The 24,377-nt window shown below is 36.5% G+C and overlaps 3 protein-coding genes across 7 annotated transcripts; 1 reads left to right on the top strand and 2 right to left on the bottom strand.

The window, feature by feature from the left end:
• Positions 1–679: 679 nt before the first annotated feature.
• On the top strand, positions 680–5,603 carry LOC113119426 (WNT1-inducible-signaling pathway protein 1-like). 3 transcript variants are annotated; one of them, XM_026288923.1, is made up of 5 exons: positions 680–760; positions 2,724–3,015; positions 3,277–3,531; positions 4,182–4,375; positions 4,470–5,603. In XM_026288923.1, exons 2-5 carry the CDS (start codon positions 2,757–2,759, stop codon positions 4,767–4,769), a joined length of 1,008 nt encoding a protein of 335 aa, XP_026144708.1. In that variant the 5' UTR covers positions 680–760; positions 2,724–2,756; the 3' UTR covers positions 4,770–5,603. The 3 variants fall into 3 exon arrangements, with proteins under 3 accessions (XP_026144708.1, XP_026144707.1, XP_026144709.1); XM_026288922.1 differs by lacking the exon at positions 680–760 and adding an exon at positions 797–995; XM_026288924.1 differs by lacking the exon at positions 680–760 and having other exon boundaries at positions 2,921–2,992; positions 3,071–3,531.
• Positions 5,298–15,461, bottom strand: LOC113119425 (protein NDRG1-like). 2 transcript variants are annotated; one of them, XM_026288920.1, is made up of 16 exons: positions 15,317–15,461; positions 12,358–12,429; positions 12,215–12,250; positions 9,703–9,808; positions 9,481–9,601; positions 9,310–9,372; positions 9,170–9,230; positions 8,859–8,945; positions 8,719–8,775; positions 8,523–8,626; positions 8,369–8,431; positions 8,239–8,290; positions 8,083–8,130; positions 7,658–7,693; positions 7,335–7,386; positions 5,298–6,606 (listed from the first exon to the last, which is right to left on the bottom strand). In XM_026288920.1, the coding sequence occupies exons 2-16, from the start codon at positions 12,412–12,414 to the stop codon at positions 6,398–6,400; spliced, it is 1,152 nt and encodes a 383-aa protein (XP_026144705.1). In that variant the 5' UTR covers positions 12,415–12,429; positions 15,317–15,461; the 3' UTR covers positions 5,298–6,397. The 2 variants fall into 2 exon arrangements, with proteins under 2 accessions (XP_026144705.1, XP_026144706.1); XM_026288921.1 differs by lacking the exons at positions 12,215–12,250; positions 12,358–12,429; positions 15,317–15,461 and adding an exon at positions 10,487–10,847.
• A 6,989-nt stretch (positions 15,462–22,450) lies between these two features.
• Positions 22,451–23,644, bottom strand: LOC113119421 (forkhead box protein Q1). 2 transcript variants are annotated; one of them, XM_026288913.1, is made up of 4 exons: positions 23,352–23,643; positions 23,177–23,272; positions 22,756–23,083; positions 22,451–22,692 (listed from the first exon to the last, which is right to left on the bottom strand). In XM_026288913.1, exons 1-4 carry the CDS (start codon positions 23,550–23,552, stop codon positions 22,541–22,543), a joined length of 777 nt encoding a protein of 258 aa, XP_026144698.1. In that variant the 5' UTR covers positions 23,553–23,643; the 3' UTR covers positions 22,451–22,540. The 2 variants fall into 2 exon arrangements, with proteins under 2 accessions (XP_026144698.1, XP_026144697.1); XM_026288912.1 differs by having other exon boundaries at positions 22,451–23,083; positions 23,352–23,644.
• Between the last annotated feature and the right edge of the window lie 733 nt (positions 23,645–24,377).

Genomic DNA, 24,377 nt, shown 5'->3' with positions numbered 1-24,377 from the left:
GATGTGGGTTTGATTCCCAGGGAACATGTATGCTAGCTAAACAATGTTAGCCTAAATGTATTTGTAAAAGTCACTTTGGATAAAAGAGTCTGCCAAATGCATAAATAATTATAACTGCCTTTCAGCTAAGCAGACAATATAAAGAGTACATTCCATATATTCAAATAAGGGCATTTATTGACAAGAAACAATGATGTAATCAGTGTGGTTATGGTTTCCGGTTATGTGGGATCAGGTGGCATAGTGCTATTTAAACTCGTCAGTTACACACAGAAATACTTAAGGACAATGTTTTTTCAATGTATCTAATGGCATTTTGTAGACTATGCCCAAGTAAAATCCATTAGGTATATCAGAGTATAAAAAGATTTTGCTTTCTATCTGTTTAAACCCAATCCAATCTTTCTTTAGTGGAAAGTTCTCACAGAGAATGTGCTTCAGTGCTGCATGGTACGAATTGTGGAGCTAGTGTTTGTGTCATGTTTATATTATTCTTGCATGTATCTACGTTTAGCCCAAAAAATTACAAGTCAGAGCTGCAATATATCGATAGCCTCTATCTTTTTCGACAAAACTAAGTTGTTTTTTTTTTTGGACAATTTGGACGCATCTATACTGACAGACTTATAAAGTCCACCTCACGGTCTAGTTTGGCGAAATCACGTGTTCAATTCCTTGTACGCGGTCGGTTTGTGCTTGGCTCTGAAGTCATCAAGGATCCTGAGTATGAAAACTTTACAGCAGCTGCAGCGGCATCAAGGTGTGTGTGTGTGTGTGTGTGTGTGTGTGTGTGTGTGAGAGAGAGAGAGAGAGAGAGAGAGAGAGAGAGAGAGAGTGAGTGAGTGATACACTCAGCTCACTAAATGAATGGATCCTGCTCGCGTATGGGCGATTTTTCCAGCATCATCTAATTCTGGATTCAATGCATTTATCACTCGGGATCAGTAATGACTTGGCTTCTGATGTGGGTTCTGCTATTTGCTTGTGTACCACAGGTAACAAATATATTTGTGTATTTATATTTATATTTCTTTGAATATAGTATCTGAATTATTAAATTAAATAACGCTTAAGCAACACATCTACAGTTTAATTTAAACAGGAGACTGTTTAAACATGCTTTGGAAAACCGTATTTTTGACAAATAGGCTACTTCGATTACTATTTATTATAAATAATAGCCTATTTTCTTTTGCATGAACACTGTAAAAGTTGCTTGGTGCCTGCACATACAATTTTGAATTGAAATATTTAATGTGCTCTGTAAAATAAACTTAAAAGAAACCACATAATGAAGCTATTCCTATTCTTTAAATATATTCTACTTTTTAGTGAAAATGAGACACGTTATCAAAGTTTTTTTACGTAAGTGTTTGCACCAGTAAATCTGACCCCTCTCTATTCCAGATTAAATGCATACCATATTTTCAAAGTTTTAGATTTAAATGCGCTATAGATTATTATTTAATTATATGTGACCTGCATTTGTAACAAATGACCTCATGTTTCACGCATTTGAGGTATGCAATTCCTTAACAACCAAGTTAATGTGTGAGAGTGTACTGCCGCCCTGTGGACAGAAATAGACATGTTTGTCAAAATGCATGAGCGATATCACTTATTGACTCATTAAAGCTACATAGCCTACGCTTTACAGCTAAGTTCCCTCCATTATGTCTTTGAACATGACAGCCACCCTCTTTGATAACTGTGACCCAGAGGGCATACTTATCCTGCTTTAAATGTATTCATCTTTAGCTCTTAGTCTCTTCCACCATCCGTATCTGCTGCTTATCTCACAAAGACTAGAGGTCAAAGGTTCTGGAACCCTGCAGTTGTGAACCAGTCCAGTTCACTTTGGGTGTGGTGTATTACTTAAGTGTGTTGGCAAGTCAATCAATCGTCTTATTTATTGAACCTAAAGGCCTGAAATCGTTTATCAACATAATCTGTCATCCAAAACCCCATTATTTACATCAGTTGAAAGATTTAGATACATACCATAAAATAAAAAGTGGCTGACGAGGTACAAAGAAAGTGCACTGGAAAACTTAAAATGAATCATATTTAATCTACACACCCATTAGCTGTGTTTGTTCTTTGACCTGATGTGCAATGAATATCCAGGCCCATGAGCTGACAGCAGGTCTATAGCTATTATAATTTGATATATGCAGGAAAGTGTCATTAGAATTGGTTCATTACTATGAGATATGTAGGTAGGTTGTATGGTTGATTAATTAATCTACATTGATTCCAAATATAAATGGCATCATAAATTGCTTTTAGAGGTTCGGTTGAAATGTGCTCACATAAAGAACAACTAATTAAAACATTTATCTGTGAAAACTTGTTTCCACAACAGGATAAAAAAAGAAGTAGTATTAGAAAACAACTTTTTTTTTTCTCACAATGCTGATATACAGTTCTATATAAATACAAATAAACAACTGAATTATTACCTCAGAATTCAGAAATAAAGTCAAGATTGTAAGGTGGAAAAAATAAAATAAAATAAAAATGTGTTAAATAAAATAATTTTTTTTACTTGCAATTATAAGATATAAACTTGAAAATGTGAGGGTAAAAATCCCTCTTTATTTTATTATTATTATTTATTCTATCACAATGTCTGTAGCCAGGAGGAATCTGGATGGGGGGGGGGGGGGGCAAAAGCCTAAATATGTCAGAAACAAGAATCTGTCGGGGCTTTTGTCTTACAGATTCACAGAGCATTTGCCCATGATTCCTCTAAAATGCAGTCCACACCAGAGCCCATCACCCCGGAGCCCTATAATCGCACCCAGTACTGCCAGTGGCCCTGCAAATGTCCTAAAACTCCCCCCAGCTGCCCACCAGGTGTGAGCTTGATCATGGACGGCTGCGATTGCTGCAGAGCATGTGCCAAACAGGTGGGAGAGGTCTGCAACGAGAAAGAAAACTGTGACCATCATCGTGGCCTTTACTGTGATTACAGCGCAGACAAGCCTAGGTACGAAAAAGGAGTCTGTGCGTGTAAGTGTCCTTGTACTAACACAGCTTTCTTATTAACACTGTGTTCCGGTCTTAGATTAGATTACGGTGAAGATTTAAAGGGTGGATTAAGGTGACGGAACCCAGATAAACCAAGCCAGGGGATGCTGAGCAGAATTATAACACATTATTTTCACCTTTTAGCACAGCGCAACACATCACACACTTTTCTTGGTATTGTATCCATCCAGTATGTGTTTGATGAGCTTGACTGCACTCATTCTGGTCTTTGTTGCTATCCAGATCTGCCAGGCACAGGCTGTGAGCACAAAGGTATGATCTTTCGCAATGGCCAGAGCTTCCAGCCCAATTGCAAATACCAGTGTTTGTGTGTGAATGGGGCGATCGGATGTGTCTCGCTGTGTAATGAGTCTCAGCCCCCCAGGGTTTGGTGCCAGAACCCACAGCGAGTTCAAATCCCCGGCCGCTGCTGTGAGCAGTGGATCTGTGATGAGGCCAGGAGGGGACGCAAGACAGCACCAAGACACACAATGGCTGGTATGATCTCCAGGGTCTCAGAAACCTCTTGCAATTGTCTGGAAACTCATTCTGGGGAGATAACTCATTGATAATGGTCCCTTTAAGTGATACCATGCACTTGAAAATAGAAACAAAACAAAACCAATAAGAGAGTACAGTTTAAGACTTGATATACAACAGTGAACAAACTAATTAAAACGTACAACAGGATATTACAAGGAAACATCCTTTTACCCAAAGGTTTAACAAAACCAAAATGAACAAAAAATTATTGTCAGGTTTTCTAAAGTCAGTTCCAGTTTGTACATATTATATTATTATTATAAAAATGAAAATGTTCAGAAGTTTGAGGTTGGAAAGATTTGGACTTTTCTCTTTTAAAGAAGTGATCTAAAACACATTAATGTGTGTGTGTGTGTGCGTGCATGCGTGTGTATGTGTACACACTACTTATCTAAACTTTGGGGTCGATACGATTTTTTACGATGTTCATTAAGGCTGCATTTTTTCAGTCAAACTACAGTGAAAACAGCTGTGAACTATAACAATTTAAAAGATTAGTTTTCTATTTGAATATATTTTAAAATAAAATATGAATTTATTTCTGTGATGGCAAGGCTTAATTAAGAAACATGTTAAAAGCATTCATTGTCTTTGCATTCTTACAGCCCTAACTAGTGTAAAAGACAACTGGCACAAGAACTGTGTGACACAGACAAGCTCCTGGAGTCCCTGCTCAAAGACCTGCGGCCGTGGAGTGTCTTTACGCATTACTAACAACAACAAGCAGTGTCAGATGGTCAAAGAGAGCAGACTCTGCAACATCCGGCCTTGCAAAGTGGACATCACAAAACACATCAAGGTTTCAGATCATGAGTGACATGAATGTCTATAGTGTATAAAAGGATATGTTTTGACCCTGTGTCTTTTTGTCCTTTTTTCCATCCCTCCACAAGCCTGGAAAGAAGTGCTTGAACATCTACAGGGAGGAAAGGCCACATAACTTCACTATCTCAGGCTGCACAAGTACAAACAATTACTGGCCCAAGTACTGTGGAGTGTGTACAGATGAGCGCTGCTGCATCCCTTATAAATCTAAGACTGTTGAGATCGACTTTCAGTGCCCGAACGGATCCGGCTTCACCTGGCAGATCATGTGGATCAATGCCTGCTTCTGCAACCTGAGCTGTAAGAACCCCAATGACATATTTACAGATCTAGAACTGTACCATGAGAGAGGTGAGGTTGGAAACTGAGTGTACGAGACCTTGCAGAAAAGTCAATAGAAAGATTTGGCAGAAAGCCAGTTTTTGTGTTCCTGAGCAAGAGTTGATATTTGACTGACCATCATCAGTGTTTTTTTGGAGTTTTTTAAATGGAAAAACTGAAATACACTAATTCATCCTAATATATTTTATTGTAAGACAATGTGGCCTATTGCAACCAAGATTTTCATGTACGTAGAGTTGTTTCAACCAAGAGTATCCCAGCTTTTGTCATATTGCGACAAATCCTTTTGTACAAATGATGTAAGAAGAAAATATCATATTGACTTCAGTTTAATTTAAACAAATTCTATTAAATAAATCTATATTAATTTTATGTATTGATAATGTACAGATTTTGTAACTTCATGTCTTTTCTACATTTATGCTCTTTAATGAAAGCATAGTCCTTGAAGCAAATTTTTCCTTATAAAGTTTGGCTTTCCATGTACTATAGTTTTATAAGTTTTGTATAGACAGTTCTAATTGAGAGACAAAAAAAAAAAAAAAAAAAACAAGTTGAGTAACCAGCTTTTTATTTTCCTTTTTTAAATAAATACAAACTGTTATACAATTAAAAATGCAGTGCATCAGATTGTTTTACATCTTTACAAAGCAGAATGCCATACCAAGCTGCAAGCATTTGTTTTAGTATGTGTGGAAGAACAAGTGAGTTGCTTATTATCTCTTTCTGAGCAGTCCTTGGTTTTACTCTTTCAAACCCTCAGGAAAAAAAAGCATCCAGTCCAAGTAGAGGATTCCATGGCACATTTTGTTCTGTTGTGCTTGATTGCATAGAAATCATAATCATTACAAAAAAAAAAACACCAAAAATATTGTAGTAATTTTCCTGTATTCTTATATCTACAAATTGGTTTTGTTGAATTAAAACTAAATGTTAAGATTCTTTCAAAACATTTGATCCCATAAAAATCATTTCAAATCACTTTCAAGAGCATCGATCACTGAGTTACACATATAACCCAAAATAATGAGACACTCCCAACAAGGAAAATGCAAAATCAACACATTATGAGTTTAAACCTTAGTTTTATAAAGGTAAGTTAGCATCATGAAAAAAAAATATACCAGTCTCTACTCTGTGGTCAACCAATCCCTTTTCAATTCAGTGATTTCCATTTCAACATATACAGATTATACAAATGAATTATGCACTTAAACTAGAGTGTAAAAGTTGTATAATGACATTAAGAAAATTAATTGCAGACTAGAAATCAAAATAAATTTACAAATGTGCCCTTCTCAGTGCCCAGCTTACTTGGATGATGACGACCATCAAAATATCTCTGTGCTGCATTGCCTCTAACAACAACAAGACAGCTATTGCGCAGGTTGCAAAAAAAAGAAATATCTCCATTATCCTGTCCTTCATTCACTCCATCAACTCCTTCCTTAGCGTTTCCTCAGGAAATATGGTCTTAAACACAAGACACTTTGGCATAAATGCTCTCTGACAAATAAAACAGTGCAAGACCCCTGAGGGAAACAGCACAGCGGCATGCAGCAGTCCTGTTGTGTGTGTAGTTAGTGGCAGCGCAGCACAGTCGGAACAGAGAGGTTAATGCATGTGTGAGATGGACCAGAGAGAGGTCACCAGTCTAACAGGACACTTCGGTGGACTTGGGAGCCTGGTCCACAGAACTGTCCATGTTGTCAGTGTGCGAACGTCTGCGTTGGTTGTCGGAAGTGTGGGCTCGGGCCCGGCCCTCGTTAGTGTGCGACCTGCTGCGGTTGCCTTCAAAGGAAGTCACACTGGATCCGGATGCTGTGCGGGAACGGACCAGACGGGTCATGCTGGCAGAGGGCACTAAGAGGCAGAGGACAGATTTTGAAGCTTTTTCATGCTTTTAAAAATGTAATTTCTTTTTATGTTTAAATACTTTATATAGGTATGTACACTACCATTCAAGAAACTGGGGTTGGTAAGATTTTTATGTTTTAAAATAAATCTCTTATGCTCACCGAGACGGCAAGAATAAAAAACACAGTAAAAACTTCAATATAATTAAAATTGAAAACTTTTCTATTTGAATGCGTTTTAAAATGAAATTTATTCCTGTGATGGCAAAGCCACATTTTAAGCTGCCAATTTAGTTTTCAGTGTCACATGATCCCTAAAAAATGATTCTAATATGCTGATTTGGTGCTCAAGAAACATTCCTATTGTTATCAATGTTGAAAAGAGTTGTGCTGGTTAATATTTCTGTACACGTTTTTTTAAGCCTTTCTTGTCCCAAACTTTTGAAGAGTAGTGCATATCCAAGATTAATCAGTTTTTGCAGCCATTTATAAATTATACACAGCTTTTTCAGAAAAAGGTCAAGTGATCAAGTTGAGCAAGTCAGGTTGAAAATTATAAACATACCACTAGAGGGCAGCACAGCCCAGGCATAAATATATATTGCTAGTTTTCGAAAAGTTATAACGTTGTGAACAAAAGACTTCGGGCAATGTACTGTGGGAATTCCTTATAAAGCCACAGCTGTATGGTTAAATAGAGAGTATACTGAACAAAAATACAATATCAATACTTACTGTAACCCATTCCTTGAATGAAGTACTTGAAAGCCTCCGTTAGCTTCCCAGGCTAAGGAGACAAATAAAAACATAAATCAGTTCATTTGACTACATAAACAGGTAATCAGGTCGAGGTGGAAAACAGATTTCCCTAAGTACATGTTGTGAAAGCGGACCGATTCGAACAGCCGGTAGGAGCAGGTGGCGAGCAGAGTATTAGAACTGAGAACTACATGCTGTCCGCAAAGAGATTATGGCGCGCTTCATCCCTAATAATCATCCTGTGCCTTGAGCAAACCTGTAAATGAATCTAAATGGCCATACACGTTATGAATACACACCTGGTCGACCTGGGGCAAGCCTCCACAGTCAGCCATCTGACGAAAGAGAAGGGACATAAAACGTTATTTAAAATGCATGAAAAACTCTAATGCGTCACTGCTTGTTTCTCATTTCTGTTTCGGCCATTCACACAGGTGTCTAAAACACCTAGTGCTTCATTAACTCCACTAGTCTCAGCACTTATCAGTGATAAATAGGCCATTTTAGATGCCATAAACCTAATTCTTAGTCCACCTGAGGGCGGGCTGTGGAAAATTAGGTCAGCCGAGGTAGGACTCAGCCCTTGAGCTGGCCAGTGTGCACCGCTTCTGCACTACCTGGGTAAATAAGTCACTAGATAATGCTGAGCTATCGGAATCTTATCAGTGCCTGACTTTTCCATGTGGGCTATAAATACATGCCAGCTTCACTGGAGTCCACTCACCTTAAGCAGTGTGGTTTTGGTCGGGTCCAGCTTTGTGTTGCACTCAACCTGTCCAGAAAACAGACATGTTAAACAACCAGATACACATGCAGTGGATATAAAGGGCGAAGCAACCTATGTGCAGAATAATGATAATGAGTGAAGATAGAAACCTACCACTACATCCACTGCTGGGGAACTGTCTCCAACTACCAGGAGTGCAGGACACCTGAAAACAGATCAAAGTCGTTACTACAGAAAATTGATCCTGAACTGTCTAGAGTTTTTCTAAAGATTTTCTACTTACTTTAGAGTTCTGACATTGACGTGACCACCAGGTACAGGCCTCTCGATTTCCAGGTCTCTTCGGCTGTGAAGTGGAGGAAAACACTGATTAAACATTGTCAATGCTAAATAAACGTTTTTTTAGCAGGTTGTTTTAGTAGCCGTGTTGTGATTACCTGTTGTAGGACTTGACAAAGAGTTGCAGATTGTACTGGTTCATGTCATTCACAATGTGGTGACGGTATCTGCCAATGAGGTCATGGTTCTGCTGGATTTCCTCCTGGAGAAATAAGAAATAATTATAACAACACTGATGCTAATATAGATTCATTAAGTCAAAAATTATCCAGATGGGGTCAAAAATTTACTAACCTTTCCAAACAGGTGAGAGATTATCATTTCAGGCATGGCGTGAGTCCAACCAGAAATCTGCAATTCAAGAAAAATCGTGAAACTCTATATAACTTTTGAATTTTATATGAATTACAAATCACAAAGTGGTTAGCACTCACTTTGTGTGCTGCCCAGTCCATCCAGCCTTCAGCGCATGGGTTGATGTTTATTAGCACAAGGCCTTCCACCATAGTAGGGTAATCCAACTATAAAAAAGGAAACAAACCACATATAAAACCCCAGTTCATTAAAATAAACAACCCGCAAATCAAGCAGATTTTTTATTTTTCCACACTGGACATTCCTCAGCAGCTAAACTAATGAAATAAATACCAAAATCCACAGGAAAAGAAACACCTTTAGCTCTTTATCCTGGTTTGATTAAAACTTTAAATCACTTAATAATAATCAAAAAGGAAGTCAAACTCACTGCAAACTTAGCAAGGATATAAGCACCCGCTCCAACAGCCATGCCAATCACACTCTTCAAACTGTGGGGATTAGGACAGTTTAAGACAGAAAATAATCTGAAATCTATCTAAAATTTAAATTATTAAGAAATCAACTCACCCAAAATGTTTAAGGATTGACGGAAGGGTCTCAGAGAGTTGGTCCATGGAAGGGTATTCATATCTATAAAAAGTAAATTATTATTCTTCTGCATTGATTTACAAAAAAAAAAAAAAAAAAGAAGAAAAAAAAAAGACTTCCACTTATATGTCTGCACATGATAGAACTCACCCAGTGGAGAAGGTGTTTGCTCCCTCTTGCTGCCCTGGTGCATCTACATGACACACAGCAAAGTGCTGCATGATCTCTTGCATATCCTCATGGCTGAACAAGGTGTCAAAGCAGCTTTTATCTATTTGAGAAGCATAATTTATGCATTAAAGCCTATCTCCTTTAGAAGGATCTCTCAACATGAAGAGATTTATGGGGGATTTTAAACTGATATAATCTTACGGTTCAGGCCAATATCATGGTAGGTGAGGATGACGGGCCGGTCACCCTTAGGAACCCCTTTCATGGTACAGTGGACTCTGCCATACGGAGTCTCCACATCATGTTCCTACATGCAACATGGTAAGAAAACGCTTATCAGCATCTGCTGAACTATCATAAGCAGCATTAATCTCATCTGCAGTACAATGTATTATAACAGCGCATATATCATAGCTCACAATGTAGTTTAAATGTAACATTTAAGGACAGGCACAATTTAGAAATGTTCTGCAAATGAACAGACAAACTGCAAACATTTCAACATTCAATGCACTTTTTTTTTTTTTTTTTTTTATCCGTAATCAGTAAAATTGCGGTCTATGAAAATGGTCTGCCTGATTTCATAATGTTCAACTGCATCCATCAATTTAACAAAACATCAAATCCTAATTAAGACTGACACAGACAATGTTAAATCCATTTTATAAACATGTGCTGTATGAGATGAAAAAGATAAATGGAACAAAATAAAAGACTTCTATTACATGTAAACAATATTATCAAGCTCTAATCTATATAACCAAGCTCTAATCTCCTAAATCCGCCTGGAAGGCACAAAGAAATTAAGATATTATAAACGTCAACATTTAAAACATTGTGCATTTTTTAAAAGCACAATACAAATAAATTTGACTTGAATGTGTGTCTTGAACTTTACTCTTTACTCACCACTAAAATGATTAAAAACAGCCAATAAAAAGCTCAAAAAGAATAAACCAAAAGCAGCATGAATATTTCTACTCACAGCGACTTCTATCTCGAAAACTAATTCCATATCAGAGTCCTCCAGAACCATGGCTGCTGATGGTAATCAGTAGTAGTGATGAGAACGAGTAGGTTAGATCCGATTGAAAGTAAGCTCCTGTTTGTGCACTCAGCTAATATTCATCTGTGCACAGGGTTTTATACCCCAGTTGCCGTCACTCGACATAAGCCCCATGCTCCCAGCTTGCTTTGCACGAAATCAAAACCAGTTCATTCTAGTTAACGACATCTGTAAATTGGATCAGTCTGTGTCAGATGCTTTGAGTAGCCACCTCTAGGCCATCGGAAACTTAAGCAAGTGCAGCCAAACAAAAATGTGATGGATGTCTGCACTGAATAACTGCTGTCTTTCAGCAGTAAAGAAAAATAAAGATCAACAATAAAGTGCAATTAAAGCTGCAGTAGGTAACTTTTGTAAATATATATTTTTTTACATATTTATTAAACCTGTCATTATGTCCTGACAGTAGAATATGATACAGATAATCTGTGAAAAAAAAAAAAAAAAAAATCAAGCTCCTCTGGCTCCTCCCAGTGGTCCTATTGCCATTTGCAGTTACTGACCGCTCCCTGTAAGAATCAACCAATCAAAGCTGCGGTCCGTAACTTTGTTTGTGTTCAAAATGTAGAAAAATGTAGATAATAAGCGAGTACACCATGAATCCATTTTCCAAACCGTGTTTTTGGCTTGTCCTGAATCAGTAGGATGCACCTATAATAAGTGTTTATATTCGGACTATTTTAGATTGCTTCAGGGGCACCGCGGCGGAGTAACCCAGTACCTTTGTGATTCTTCATAGACATAAACAGAGAGAAGTAGCTCCGGCTACGATGTTCTTCCGCAAGACGCAAGCAGTTCTGTTTATTAACCGCTAGAGCGTCAAAAGTTCCCTACTGCAGCTTTAAGCTAAACAGAGACTCACATGGTCAAGGCCAATATGTGCTGCTACTTTAAATTTTTCATTCATTTCAGTCTTAAAGAACACAACTCATTAAACTTTTGACTTAAGAAAAAAAAAAGACACATCTTGATGAAAATATCACTTCCAATGAGCATCTCTATTTTTAGATTTTTTTTTCCCCGATGTTTAAAAATCGAAGCTTCATAGCCACTGAAACAAACAAATCATAAATCATCATCAACGGATTAAACGTTAACTTTCGATTGAACTTTCTTAAAGTTAATTTAACACTAGTGACAATCAATGACAAATAACCACCATGCACTGCAAAAGTCATTGAGAAAAGTCTTTGAGTATAAGCCACCGGTCAAAGATCAGCTGGCTGACGCTGCAGAAACTAGCTGCAGCACGAGCTGCTAAGAAAGTCAAATAACATCTTTAACACTGCCAAGGACATAAACACCTTGTGCTCGTCTCTGTATAGTGACTGAACACAAACATATGCGGTCTCCCTACTGCCACTAATCTCTTTAAACGGGACGAGCCCTATGTGAGCACCTCGGACAGATGGCCAGTGTATCCCTCAGCAGCCCACGTCACTGAGGCTGAACACTCTTATTAAACACATGACCTGCATCCTTCAGGACTTTAATCTGTGTGAGGATCAGCACGAGAGGCCTGCTGGATGCAAATCTGTACTCTAGTTATGCCATGGTGTCAGCAAAGAATGACCTCTTAGATTTTTGAATGAATTAAAATAAATAAATAAATAAATAAATATCATACAAAAAACATGAAATGCTTGCCTTAATCTCCAAACGCTGGACAGCCTCTCTTAGCCCCTAGAATAGAGAAGAAAACAGTGTGTTACCACAATATTTGTTCACTATATTGCCATACATTAATATGTACATTTAGTACAAATCTTAACAATTAAAGTTTTACATACTTGCAAATCCCTGTCCGGGATGAGAGGCTTCGACTCAACTAATTGGATATCATCCATTCTCAACTAGGACACCTAGAGGTAGGAAAGGTGACATAAATACAAACATATTACCATTGGTGCACTTCAAATAATTTACCACTGTCTTCCTTCAAGGTCGCAGCAGGAAGTATCAAATTACTAGTTCCTTGTTTGTGTTGTGGCGTAATTCAGCTTTGGCAGTGACTACGTACAACAGCATTATTGGAGCTCATTCGTCGATTTTTCTCTGGACCATTTGTGGTGTTTTTATTTCATAATTTACAAATCTATTTTAACGTTACAGAAATGCTTCGACCAAGTTTCTCGTCCAACAGTGCAACATGAATAATATTAATAGACTATCAAGAATATGATATGACTAATAAAAAGAAAATAATAAAATGTAAAACTAATATATTACAAAAAAAGAACAACAAAGTAGTTTTCAAAACTACACAATGTATTAATTCATCAATTTCATAACATTATTTTGCGCTGTAATCTAGGGGACATTTATGAAATGCTGTGCATTATTAAATAGCATTAATGTATGCAATGTGTATGCAGCTTTTGATGCAGCTTTTGAACTCTTTTGCGGCTTCCCACACATTTGGCACACATTTCAGATACATTTCTTTGAATTTTGTTATTTGATTATATCCTTAGCTCTTCAAGAGAGTCTAATCTGTTTTGGATGATGCATTTCAAAAGACGACAGTTTGAATGTTGATGCGCATGTAAATGGAATGGGAGCTTGAACAGGCTCTTTGTCTGGCTGAGGTTTCTAAAGGTCACATGTCAGGCTTTTCCTGTGTAGTGGGCCTGGACGCTACACACAGGAAGCCACTGACACAGCTGCTTCCATGGCTCCTGCAGTCAGTCCCTCCACCCCTTTAACACTAGCCATTTTTTCCCAACTTTGCTCCACAGCCACAGCCTTTGTGTCTTATCGTCCTACAGGTTCAAGAAGCGTTCCTGCACCAAGCCCCTATAAAAAAGCAGCGATTGATTTTTTGATTCACACACGAGCTCTAGAAAACCAAGCCAAGTTGTTCATCAGGAGGAATTTCTGCAGTTCAAAAACCACGATTGTGCAGTCCATCATTTGCTGAGGTCTTTACAGCAAACCCCTACACAAATTCCTGACCAGAATCGTGTGGGAACCAAAATTACTCATGAATAACAGACCAAGCTAAAAGAAATCAGCTTAATGAGACTTTTTTAATATGTAATCAAATATAAGAGATGTTAACAAGTGACGGTTAGCTGGCAAGTAGGTCATCTGCTTGTTTTTAAGCTGTGTGCCCTTATGGACTTTCTTTTGAGCAATCTTTTACCTGGGAGTGTCATCTCAACAGGATATAAACCGGAGCAACATAAGGACAGATCCTGCCCTTTCCATGCCCTAGAATACTCACTATACTTCAAAACCTCCAAATTCACCAAAGGACCTGGAATCAATTACAGTTTACAATGGTAAATTTAATTAAATTATTAAATTAAATACTAATTTATAAATTTATCAATATTGGAATGTTTCAGACAAATTTGTAACAGATGCGTATTGTATATTTGTATGAATGTGCGTATATTTGTTTTCATTACCTCTGAGACACTATAAAGATTCAAAGGTTTACTGTGGTTGCCGTTGCATCAATGTCAGTAAGTAAAATATTTATGTTGGAACATAACCATCATTGCAGCTGCACCCTGCAAAGGAGGGGGAATGCTTGTTTCACTTCCCATAACCACTTTTTTTATTCTTCTTTTCTGAAATCCAATTCATGGATTACATTTTCATACTAAGGTATTGAACTCAATGTATACGAGACCAATCACTGCAGGGATCCTACAAAATTTCTTCTTCAGTTAAGCAATAACACTTGTCGACCTACATAAAAAAATAGAAGATCATTTCTGATTTTCCTATTTATGTTTTACATGCATGCATACACTATTTTGCTGTGTATTCAGTTGATGTTTCTAGGTGTCTTCTTTACACAGTCTGCTTTGAGGACGCCACACAGGAAATTCTTAAATAAAATGAACCAGCTCTGATGCACCCCAGTGCCTTGGATCTGAGGCGGCTCTGATGCTTTCTTGCTTTTGTGCAAATGAAATGCAACAATGTAGTGCTAAACTTGCCACTGTTATGTATGAACTTCTATTTAATTACATATATCATTTATAATAATCTATATTTTCGTTTTCATTTCAGATTTATTTGTATATTTAGTATATTGCTAATTTAATATTTTAAATGTTCATTTCATCTCAAAACAAATTCAATGCTTTTATTGCAACAAAGTAGTGAATCTATATAAGATCTGAAATGATGTCTCAGACTAAAAACTAAAACAAAACACATTTAAGATAGCAAATTGTGTCTGATAATGCAAACACACCTGTATCATGTAATCCTGAAAGTAATTGCTTCTAGTCCAGTACAGTGGTTTCATCAGCTCATAGAAGAAAGGGCTCTATAAACTGAGCTTTAAGTGTGAGTTATACTAAAAACATACAAAATGTGCAGTGATGTGGTTCTCACGCAGGCCAGAAAACCACTAGTGTAGTTTTTTTATATGTCGCACTGTTCGTAGCCAATTTGTTTTCCAACTCAACTTACTCTGCTTTGTTGACATATGCACGTGCACCCACACGCACGCGCATATCACGATAAACAGACACCACATTAACGATCGCATTTCGCTATATAATCATAAACAGTGGCTATATTCTAGTGTTTCTTGGTGTCAGATGTTGAATTTAATCATTGTATAACTTATAGCTTTAGTTGAAAGGCGATAAATATATTATACCGTGTTCGATATCACGCCAGAAATTATTTAGATTCGGACTGCGGTTTTATTAGACACAGAAATAGGCAACAGTAACATTAAAAATAAATTTGAAAGAATAAAATAACATTTTTATGACTTACCGTTTAATTGTCCACTAAATGGAAACAAGAGTGTCCGACAAAACTAACAAGTTTTTTGCAAAGTTTGAGAGATACAACTGACTACGTGCTGCTCGCGACAGGATGTAGAAGCCTAGCACGCAATTTTATAAAGATGTGTGTTTAGGCAGTCCTGCCCACTCCTCCTTCTATTGGGCAACCTCACTGAGTAATGCCTTCCTTTCAAAGCATTGCATGAGATATGACAAACCGTCTTATTTTATAGGACTAATCTTTCACATTACAACAAAATTGATAAAATAAACTATTAGTGAAGAGATAGTGAAGTTGACTTTTAGACATGTATTATTCTGTCCCTTAATATTATTAAATAAAAAAATAATACAGAATAATCTAAAAGCTGGTTATTCTTTTAAATCAATAAAGTATTTGTCAGAGAAGTGCATGCCTATGCGTATGTGTTCTCTCTAACAACACAATGCTTTCACTGTGGTTAGCTAATGTGAGCCAGTGATAAAAAGCACATTCACAATGGACACACTGCACCGAAACTACCATTATGCTGATCAACTCTCGAACAAAATTTACACCACAAACTGAATCCGATGGCAGAATAAATACAGATAGAATTTACTTCTAAAGTTGTGTTCAGCATGAGACACTTTTCATAAATCAAAACTGTCATTAGATGAGAGTTATTTTTAGGTTGTTTGATGTAAAAATGGGCATTCGGCCAGGTGAAATTGTGTTGTGGAAAAATACTGAAACCATTGTTTACTAGATACATTTTTATGACTTTAAAATTTATAGGCAAAATGCATATTGAATCGAAGAGTTGACTGCTTAGTGCTCGGGTTAATAAACTGGGTTAAAGAGAATAATAACTGATAAGGACTGTGGACTTTCACCTGACAGGTTCATGTGTCTGTGTACTCACAGTGTTTCTCATGGAATCTGGTGCTACACACATTTCATCAACCTAGATTTTTAATTCTTATAATTATTGCACAAATCTGGAAAAATAAACTACAATAAATTTAACACAAACAGATATAAACAGCAAAATACTATCTTACTTGCAGCCATTTTAAATGAAATATGATACCACAAATCGTAAAGGATGTCATTCTGTTATGCCAGAATTTGAATTAAATTATGGTTTATTGAAGGGTTCAATTTCTCACCTTTCTGCCAAGTCTCTGTTTTTCACTGAATCTGGGTTCATGACATTGGCTTATGTTCGTGTCCTTGTACTTGAAATACAGAGCAGATTTCATCTTAAACACCTCATATCTGGTTTGCACAACATGTAGGTTATTGGATGGCTCGAAAAGAACAGATAAACATTGACCTCCGTCTCCCTAGAGGCTCTTGGCATCAGACAAATCAAAAGAATAAAAGGAGGTTCAAAACCAAAGGCTGTTTCTATAGTGGCCATCCAAGAACAAGACAAAATAGTCATTATGTTATAATTTTAACCACACAGACGTGCCCACATCATCCCAATGAACATTACTGCTGGTATTGGCACACTATGTTACACTATAAAAGGCCTACACGCCTTCCTTTCAGGTAATGAAAGGTCAGTGGAGGCTAGTTTGACGTAGAAATGTTGACTGACAGAGTATAGTAGATTCTAGCTTTTGTCCCTTGCTGACTTGTCTAGGTCTAAAACGTGCCATCTATTCACAAACCAAACCTTTTACTGTTAAACTGCAATAAACTGCAATAGTGCCGAGGCAGTATGTGATGCAATATCCGTATAGTCAGATGTAGTATGAATCATACTAAGCCATGATTCAGATGCACATGACATGAGACAGTGCTCAGGACTGTCTGAGATGTAGGCCTCACCTCAACATATCACGTAGTTCCTCAGAGCGGGTGCTACTCAGTTCAATGTCATGTATTACTGATTTACTAAAAGGGATAATAGGACAACTTAAAAGTTACATAGTGATAATAAACATTATTTGCGGTGCATAATGGGACTGTTAAAGCAGTTTATGGTCATTTTTGTACGTTTTACGCAATGGATAATAGTTGGTTTAATAATGGTCATGAAGTAGATGGTCAATAAATTATGAACTAGGTTATGATGTGCCAACAAAAAAAATCTTACCAGTATGATCGAAGTATTATGGATTATACATTAATGTGTGCGACTCATAAACAGACAATATAAACAAGCAAGTGCAAAAGAACTTACGTTTTACCCCCAGCATACAATTACACAAAATCTTAACCATTTATCAACTGTGAGAAGGTTTTTGCTGTCACTTTATTTGTGTCACTGTGATATATATAATATTTTTAGAGGCCGTTTCTGACTGAAACTTTTGTATCAGATTTTGTATCAGTTTATCAGTCCTTGTCAAAGAAACAATTAGAATTGCACTTTACTGCTCATTTCACTTTGATGCTCAGGATGATAAAGTTACTCAATAACTACAGCCATAACAATCATAAAACCTTTATAAAGACTTCCCTCCCTCCGGGTTTATGCATTTTCTTTGAGAAGTGCTAGATATTCCAGTTGTTTCTTGGTTTCTCGCAGCAGTTTTATCTAGACACACCCTGGGCCGTTCCTCAGCCAAATAATAAACATTCGGCATGAATTATTTTTGCAGCTTCATCTTCACAAATTTGTGGAAGTGAGTTGATTTCCTAAGAGTCACTGTATCAGAGGTACTTTCACCTGATACAGAGGGATCACCCGCATGAAAACTCCTGCTCCACCATGTCCACTTTACTCTGACCTGGCAACATGGTAGCATTCCTGCTACAGGTCATTGCCTCTGCTGATAAGATGCAACCAATTACTGAAGTGGAAAATTACTCCGACCTGACTTTGTTTTGTTTTCCATGAAAATAACCTTTAAAACAGGACCTAAACTCACTCACTAACAAATTGCTGAAGGCGACAGTACAAGGTAACCAGCCACCATCCCATCCAAACTGAATCTTTAGGTTTCAAATATTGCTTGAATTGACAACATACATAACAGAGTATAGTATAGGCCTACCCATATTTCCATGCATTTTATTAGATGGGGAATTTTTTCTGGTGGTGCAAGCAGGACCGCTGCACCACAGATATCGATATTACTAGAAACAGGAAAACTGAGATTGGAATTTCTGTCAAAACATTTCAGATTTTCACCTTCAGCTTCATCTTCCACTGCTGGAGAGGCTGAGTTCACATCGCAGGCTTCTCTGGCAAGGCCTGTGTAGTGATTGAAAATTGAGTGATTGAGTGCCTGAAAAATCCAGTGTTGAAAGTAACACCTTATGGTGCCGAGATGTTTTTCTCTTCTTCAAAGCTCATGATTTACAGGGCTTATTAGAATACACACTGAAAGAAAGATTTTATGTCTCATAGCCAAATAAGTATACAATGAAGAAATTACTTGCCCACTGTTTTTTTTTTTCAGTAAGTTAAACCTAAGCCAAAGGCGGTGGTAATAATTACTCCATTGCTGAGCTAGATAATGGACACAGCTGCCTTGCTATGGCAGTGTCTCTGTTAATCATTTTATCCACCTTTTGACCTTCTAATCAGTCATAAGACTTTGGGCATTTTCTTCTCTGTCTACACAACATGCTCACAGCATCAAAACAAAAGCACATGACCATAAACCAAAAGTTGTTTTCCAATGAAAGGTCAAGTCTGATCTTGATCTGATCTTATCTGAAACTATGTTGAGGACAATAAATGAATGAATAAATAAATAATCTCGTCTTTTTTTCCCTTTAATTTGCCGTTTTAAATCGGGCATCATAGGGTTAACCTGATGCAACCGTCACGTAAAGCTCTTGGCCCACCCATGAGATGTAGAAACACCGAAGAGAGCTTAAGCATCACACTGACTCAGCCCTACTAACACAGCGTAAACCACCTGAACAGTTTACCACTAAACACTAGCGAGGAGCCAAACGTGGATGACCTCACGTACTCAAGAAGACGTGGCCGACGTGACTGCTGCGTCTGTAATGGGCGGAGCTTACTTGGATATTCTTTTATCATTATTGTCGCTGGTCATCAAGACCGTAGTGTCAATGACTGGTTAGATTATAAGACTGTTTTAAGAGGAATTAATGTTGCAAAAATATGCAAAATACCCAATTAGACTATGTGAGAAAATTTGTAAAAATTATATTCTAAATGCAATACAGCATAAACTTCTATATTGTCTAATATTCATATTTAAAGTAGTTTGAGCTGTTTAATATGCAAAGCTGAAGCGAAAGATTGTCAAATTTAAATGTTGTGAATATTGTTAATAATAATGTGAAAATTTGAAGTCTAAAATCTGAGAAGCAGTAACCTAAATCCTATTCCTGTATATATGGTGATGTGAAACCTTAATCATAGATTTCACAATAGAGAGAGATCCTGCTGTGGTGTCTCCAAATCCTCGAATGAACGAAACACGGTTCTGTCTCATTTATTTAGCCTGTTGTTGCTGGCTCGTTTTACAAAGAGATCAATTCTACAGCAGACACACAAATAGCTTGTTTTCCGACCATCCAAGCATGTAACATCAGTTCCAACAGCACTCTTAACAAACTAAGCATCTGAGACAAATATTAATTATGTGATTAAACAATAAGACTACTTCCTGGTAACACCTATGTTTAGTGTACCTGTCTGTCTGCATTAAATACCAGAGTACAACTATCATAATGGAGGGGGTGAAAGAATTTTATAATGCCTGTAATTACTGTCTGTAATGGACGACAATACACACACACACTCACAGAGAGAGAAAGAGAAAGAGAGAGAGCATAACTGTAGTTTCAAAAATAATTCAGTTTGTTAAGTACCATACATTCTTACATATAACTGCTGACATAGGTTTTTTTTCTCCTAACCACTGTACAAGCAAGTGGGGAAAAAGCATCAAACTGAAACAATTTTCACTCAGAAATTTCACAATTAAATGCAAAGAAACAGCGAAAGAGTAAAAAAAGTGTAAAACAGTACTGAAACGGTAATTTCTTGTAAATCATATTCCAGTAATCTTTGTTTTATTTACAACTTCAGAAAATCTTCTCTTAAAGTGTGTGTTTTGGGTAAATAATGCAGAATCATGATGTTTTTGGGAGCAGTGGAAACTTGTTAGACAAAAAAGGGTTCAAGCCATCAAAGTTTTGTTTTTGTACATTTTCTTTATTTTTATTTTTTTTTAATTTGGATATCTTGGAAGGTAATATCTCCCGCTGAAAGTGCCCATACATTAAATGGCTTTGACTTAAAGGAAACATTGACTTACATTAGCTCATTAAATAATTAACGATATAGACCTATACACACTCTTTGGAAATTAACTGTAATTTTTTTTATTTCTATTAATCTCATTTCTAGTATTTAAAAAGCTGATGTGAGCTGTTTTCTGAACCAGCAGTAACTTTGATAGCTTGAACCCCATTTTTTCTTTTTTCTTTGGTCTAACAAGTTTCCATTGTTTACAATAACATCATGATTCTGCATGTATTTGCCCAAAACACACAATCTCTAAAAAATAAAAACAATCCAAAGTTGTAATATAAAACAAAGATTACTGAAATCAAAGGTTAATGAAATACATTTGAAATAAAATGTACTGCCTAAACTTTCACTGTGTTAGCTATTTGCCATTTCTTTGTAACTAACTGTGACATTTACTACCAGTTTCTGATTGAAAGCTGTTTCTATACCATTTTTTCAGTGCAGTGAAGAACACTTCATTATGTGATTATTACTCAAATGTTTCTGTCCTTATATTTCTGTAGATGTTAAAATCACTTTTTTTTATGTCAGTTCAGTCCACCATTGTATTGCTAACAATAAATTATGGTGCGTCAGAATTATTATGATATTCAGTTAAGATCATGTTCCATGAAGAAATTTTGTACATTTCCTACTGTAAATATATTAAAACTTAATTTTTGATTAGTAATATGCATTGCTAAGACTTAATTTGGACAACTTTAAAGATGATTTTCTCAATATTTATATTTTATTGCACGCCAGATTCCAGATTTTCATATAGTTGTATCTCAGCTAAATAGAATCCTATCCTAACAAACAATATATCAATGACGACCTGGTTTTGCGGTCCAGGGTCACATATTATTTACTTTTTGATTTGATATATTTCAAAAAAAATAATAAATGCTTTTATAGGCAAGCTTATATTTATAGTAATCTTTGATTCATTTACAACTTTACCTTACAATTTTTTTTTACAGTGTGTGTTTTGGGTAAATAATGCAGAATCATTGTGTTATTGGGAACAATGGAAAGTTGTTGGACAAAAAAGGTTTCAAGCCATCAGTTACTGCGGGTTTCTGAAAACAGGTCAAACCTGGCATCACCTTTTAAAAAACTAGAACTGAAATCAATAGAAATAACACAAATAGTCAATCTCCAAACCATTTTATACTATTAGAGTTTATCTCTATATAGTTAATGAATTCATAATTCAATGTTCTTTAGTTGTTTTAATGTCATTTACATCAATATCCAACCACAGCATTTTACCGCCACCCCGTGGCAAATGTTTTTACTGGAATGTAGCTCCACTAGGCCTATTATATGAACATTATCTTGGATGATGTACTAATCACCGATTACCACAATTATCGACCTGTTTTGATTGACTTGGACAAACATTATATTAATGCTAATGTATTTGAAATAGGCTTGCTACTTTGTTTTCTGAGATGTCACTTTAAATGAAAGGTTATGTTAATGTTTGTGACTGTTAGCCATATCCCGAACATCATGATTATTTTCTTTTTTCATAGGCTATACGTTTTCCCCTAAAGATATCCTAAATTATATTAACATTTGAGATTTTTTTCACTTTAAGTTATAAACTTTGAAAAGTTTAGATTATCTAGCATAGCTGACATTGTTTACATATAAATCATTTTATGGTTCTTCGTTATATTTCATCAAACTGTGAGTTTAAAACCATTTAATGTCAGCCTTTGGATGTGTTCCACATGATATATGTTATAGTGATATTCTATAAATAAGTCAAAGATAGCAATCTGAAGTATTATTCGGTATAAAATAGTGAATATTTTAATAGATTATATTATATAACTAGCCCATTTATGCCATCAAAAACTGCCTTAATCTGTCAAAGCAAAAGTCAACAAATGTGAAATGGATTGGTTTATTAAAAAGCAAAAACAAAACAAAAATAAAGTGCAATTTCTTCCCATTTGGCTACATGTGGTCACTCTGGCTGTTCACCAGCTGACATATCTAGTAGGCCTATACATTAACGGAGAGCTGAAGAGAACATGGTGATTATATGTGATATGTGGAGGCAGAGAGTGTCCGTGCTGAGGTCCAGAAGATAGAAGAGGTATTTTCGCTGAGGCTAGTTCACGTCCTACAACTGAAACAGGGTTATAACACTCCACTGCTTCATATTCATAAACATTTTTTCTCTTGGCCGTACCACGCTGTGCGTCTCCGTAGTGCACACGTTCCTCCAAACTCGTGCTGCGCATGCGCTTCACTTCACGGTCGCTCTTCAATAATGAATCTATGGAAAAGGGGCCTGTAAATTTGCCTACACTTTTGCTTTCTGCGACCTTGCAGGCAAGGGGCTCAGGAGCATGAGAATTGTCTTTACACTCATCCACCGCTTGTGTCGGAATCGACAGGCCAGGGAATATGTTGATTAGATATTTGAAATGCCGGCGAAACATTTTTGGAGTAATGCCATTTTCATTCACTTTCCAGAAGTTCTTTTTAGGATTTGGATAATTCGGATCGAATGGCACCTATAAACACACAAACATAGAAAAAAAACTATGTTACTAACACTAGCCTATACACGTGGATTGTGATTCGTTGCTTAAAATAAAATAACTCACCTTTTCAAAACACCTGTTTGATGAAAGACATACTCTGATGTTGTTCTCAATTCCCCTTTTGTCCCCGAAGACAAATGGTTCCAGCTTTTTCATTATCTGCACAAATAGGGAACATGTTAGCATGCGTCAACGCCGTCTTATATGTAGCACATTTACAACGTTTACGTCATGTTACCTGTTTGAACGTGAGCATTTTGTCTGGTGAACCTTGAATTGCGCAAGCAATAAGTCCGATGTAAGTTCCTGTTGTGTATCTTTTGAATCTCCTCCTCGGAGCTCCACTTGACCTCTCTGCCAGCAGACCACCGAGTCCTCCATTCACTCCGTTAGTCATGATGAGCTCCTGGTCCAGACTCAGACTGAACACTGAGGACATCAGGCCTTCTTTATAGCCATGCTGTAGTTTTCAATGGCTCTAAAGGCGTTGCATTCTGTTTGTAAGTGCTGTTCATAAAAACGAGCTGTTAATGGCTGGGCGGTTTCTTATTTCAATAAAACACTCATTGCAACTAGAATTGAGGTTAATTGTTGATTTAGCCTACTTTGTTATTGGTGTTTTTTTTTTTTTTTGTCTAAAACATTGGGCCTGTTTTATTACAAAATTAGGTAACCAAAAGTGCAAATAGCGGTGGAATGTAAATTTTCCTCCTAATTAAACAGGTCCACAGTGTAAATTAATTCAGTTAGCTAAACTGCGTTATTTGAGTTGAAAAGCAAGTCTATAAGAAAAAAGGATCCGATTAAAAATATCTACAGCCCCAGAATTGTTTCTTTGTTTACGTGTTAAACCCTATATATCATTTGAATATTTCCACCACACGGTGTTTTTATATGCCAAAGTTTGTATTCAGATTAGTTAGAATTTAAATAACGCATATCAGTTACCTGAAGCAGGTGTGTACATCCTTATAAAAGGCCAGTGCACATCATTTTATCTACAGATAAAAATCGTAAAGGTACCACTTTTAATCGCACAGTTCTGAATATAAGCTCGCGATTCTGAGCATAATTGAGTCCTAATTGTGAGCTTTAAAATTGCGAGGGAAAAAAGTTTTGAGATTTTGCAAAGGAAGTTTCACCATAGTTTACTTTATTTGATGACAATAAAGGAACATTGTGAAATATTATGAAAATTTATAAAAATGTTTAAATTTAATTAATTCATGTATCAGGCCCAGTCTTCAGTGATCTTTTAGAAATC

The sequence above is a fragment of the Carassius auratus genome, chromosome 19 (assembly GCF_003368295.1).
Source record: "Carassius auratus strain Wakin chromosome 19, ASM336829v1, whole genome shotgun sequence".
In the NCBI taxonomy this organism is placed as follows: Eukaryota; Metazoa; Chordata; class Actinopteri; order Cypriniformes; family Cyprinidae; genus Carassius; species Carassius auratus.
The sequence above is the reverse complement of the archived record's forward strand: the minus strand, read 5'-3'. Positions and strand labels throughout refer to the sequence as shown.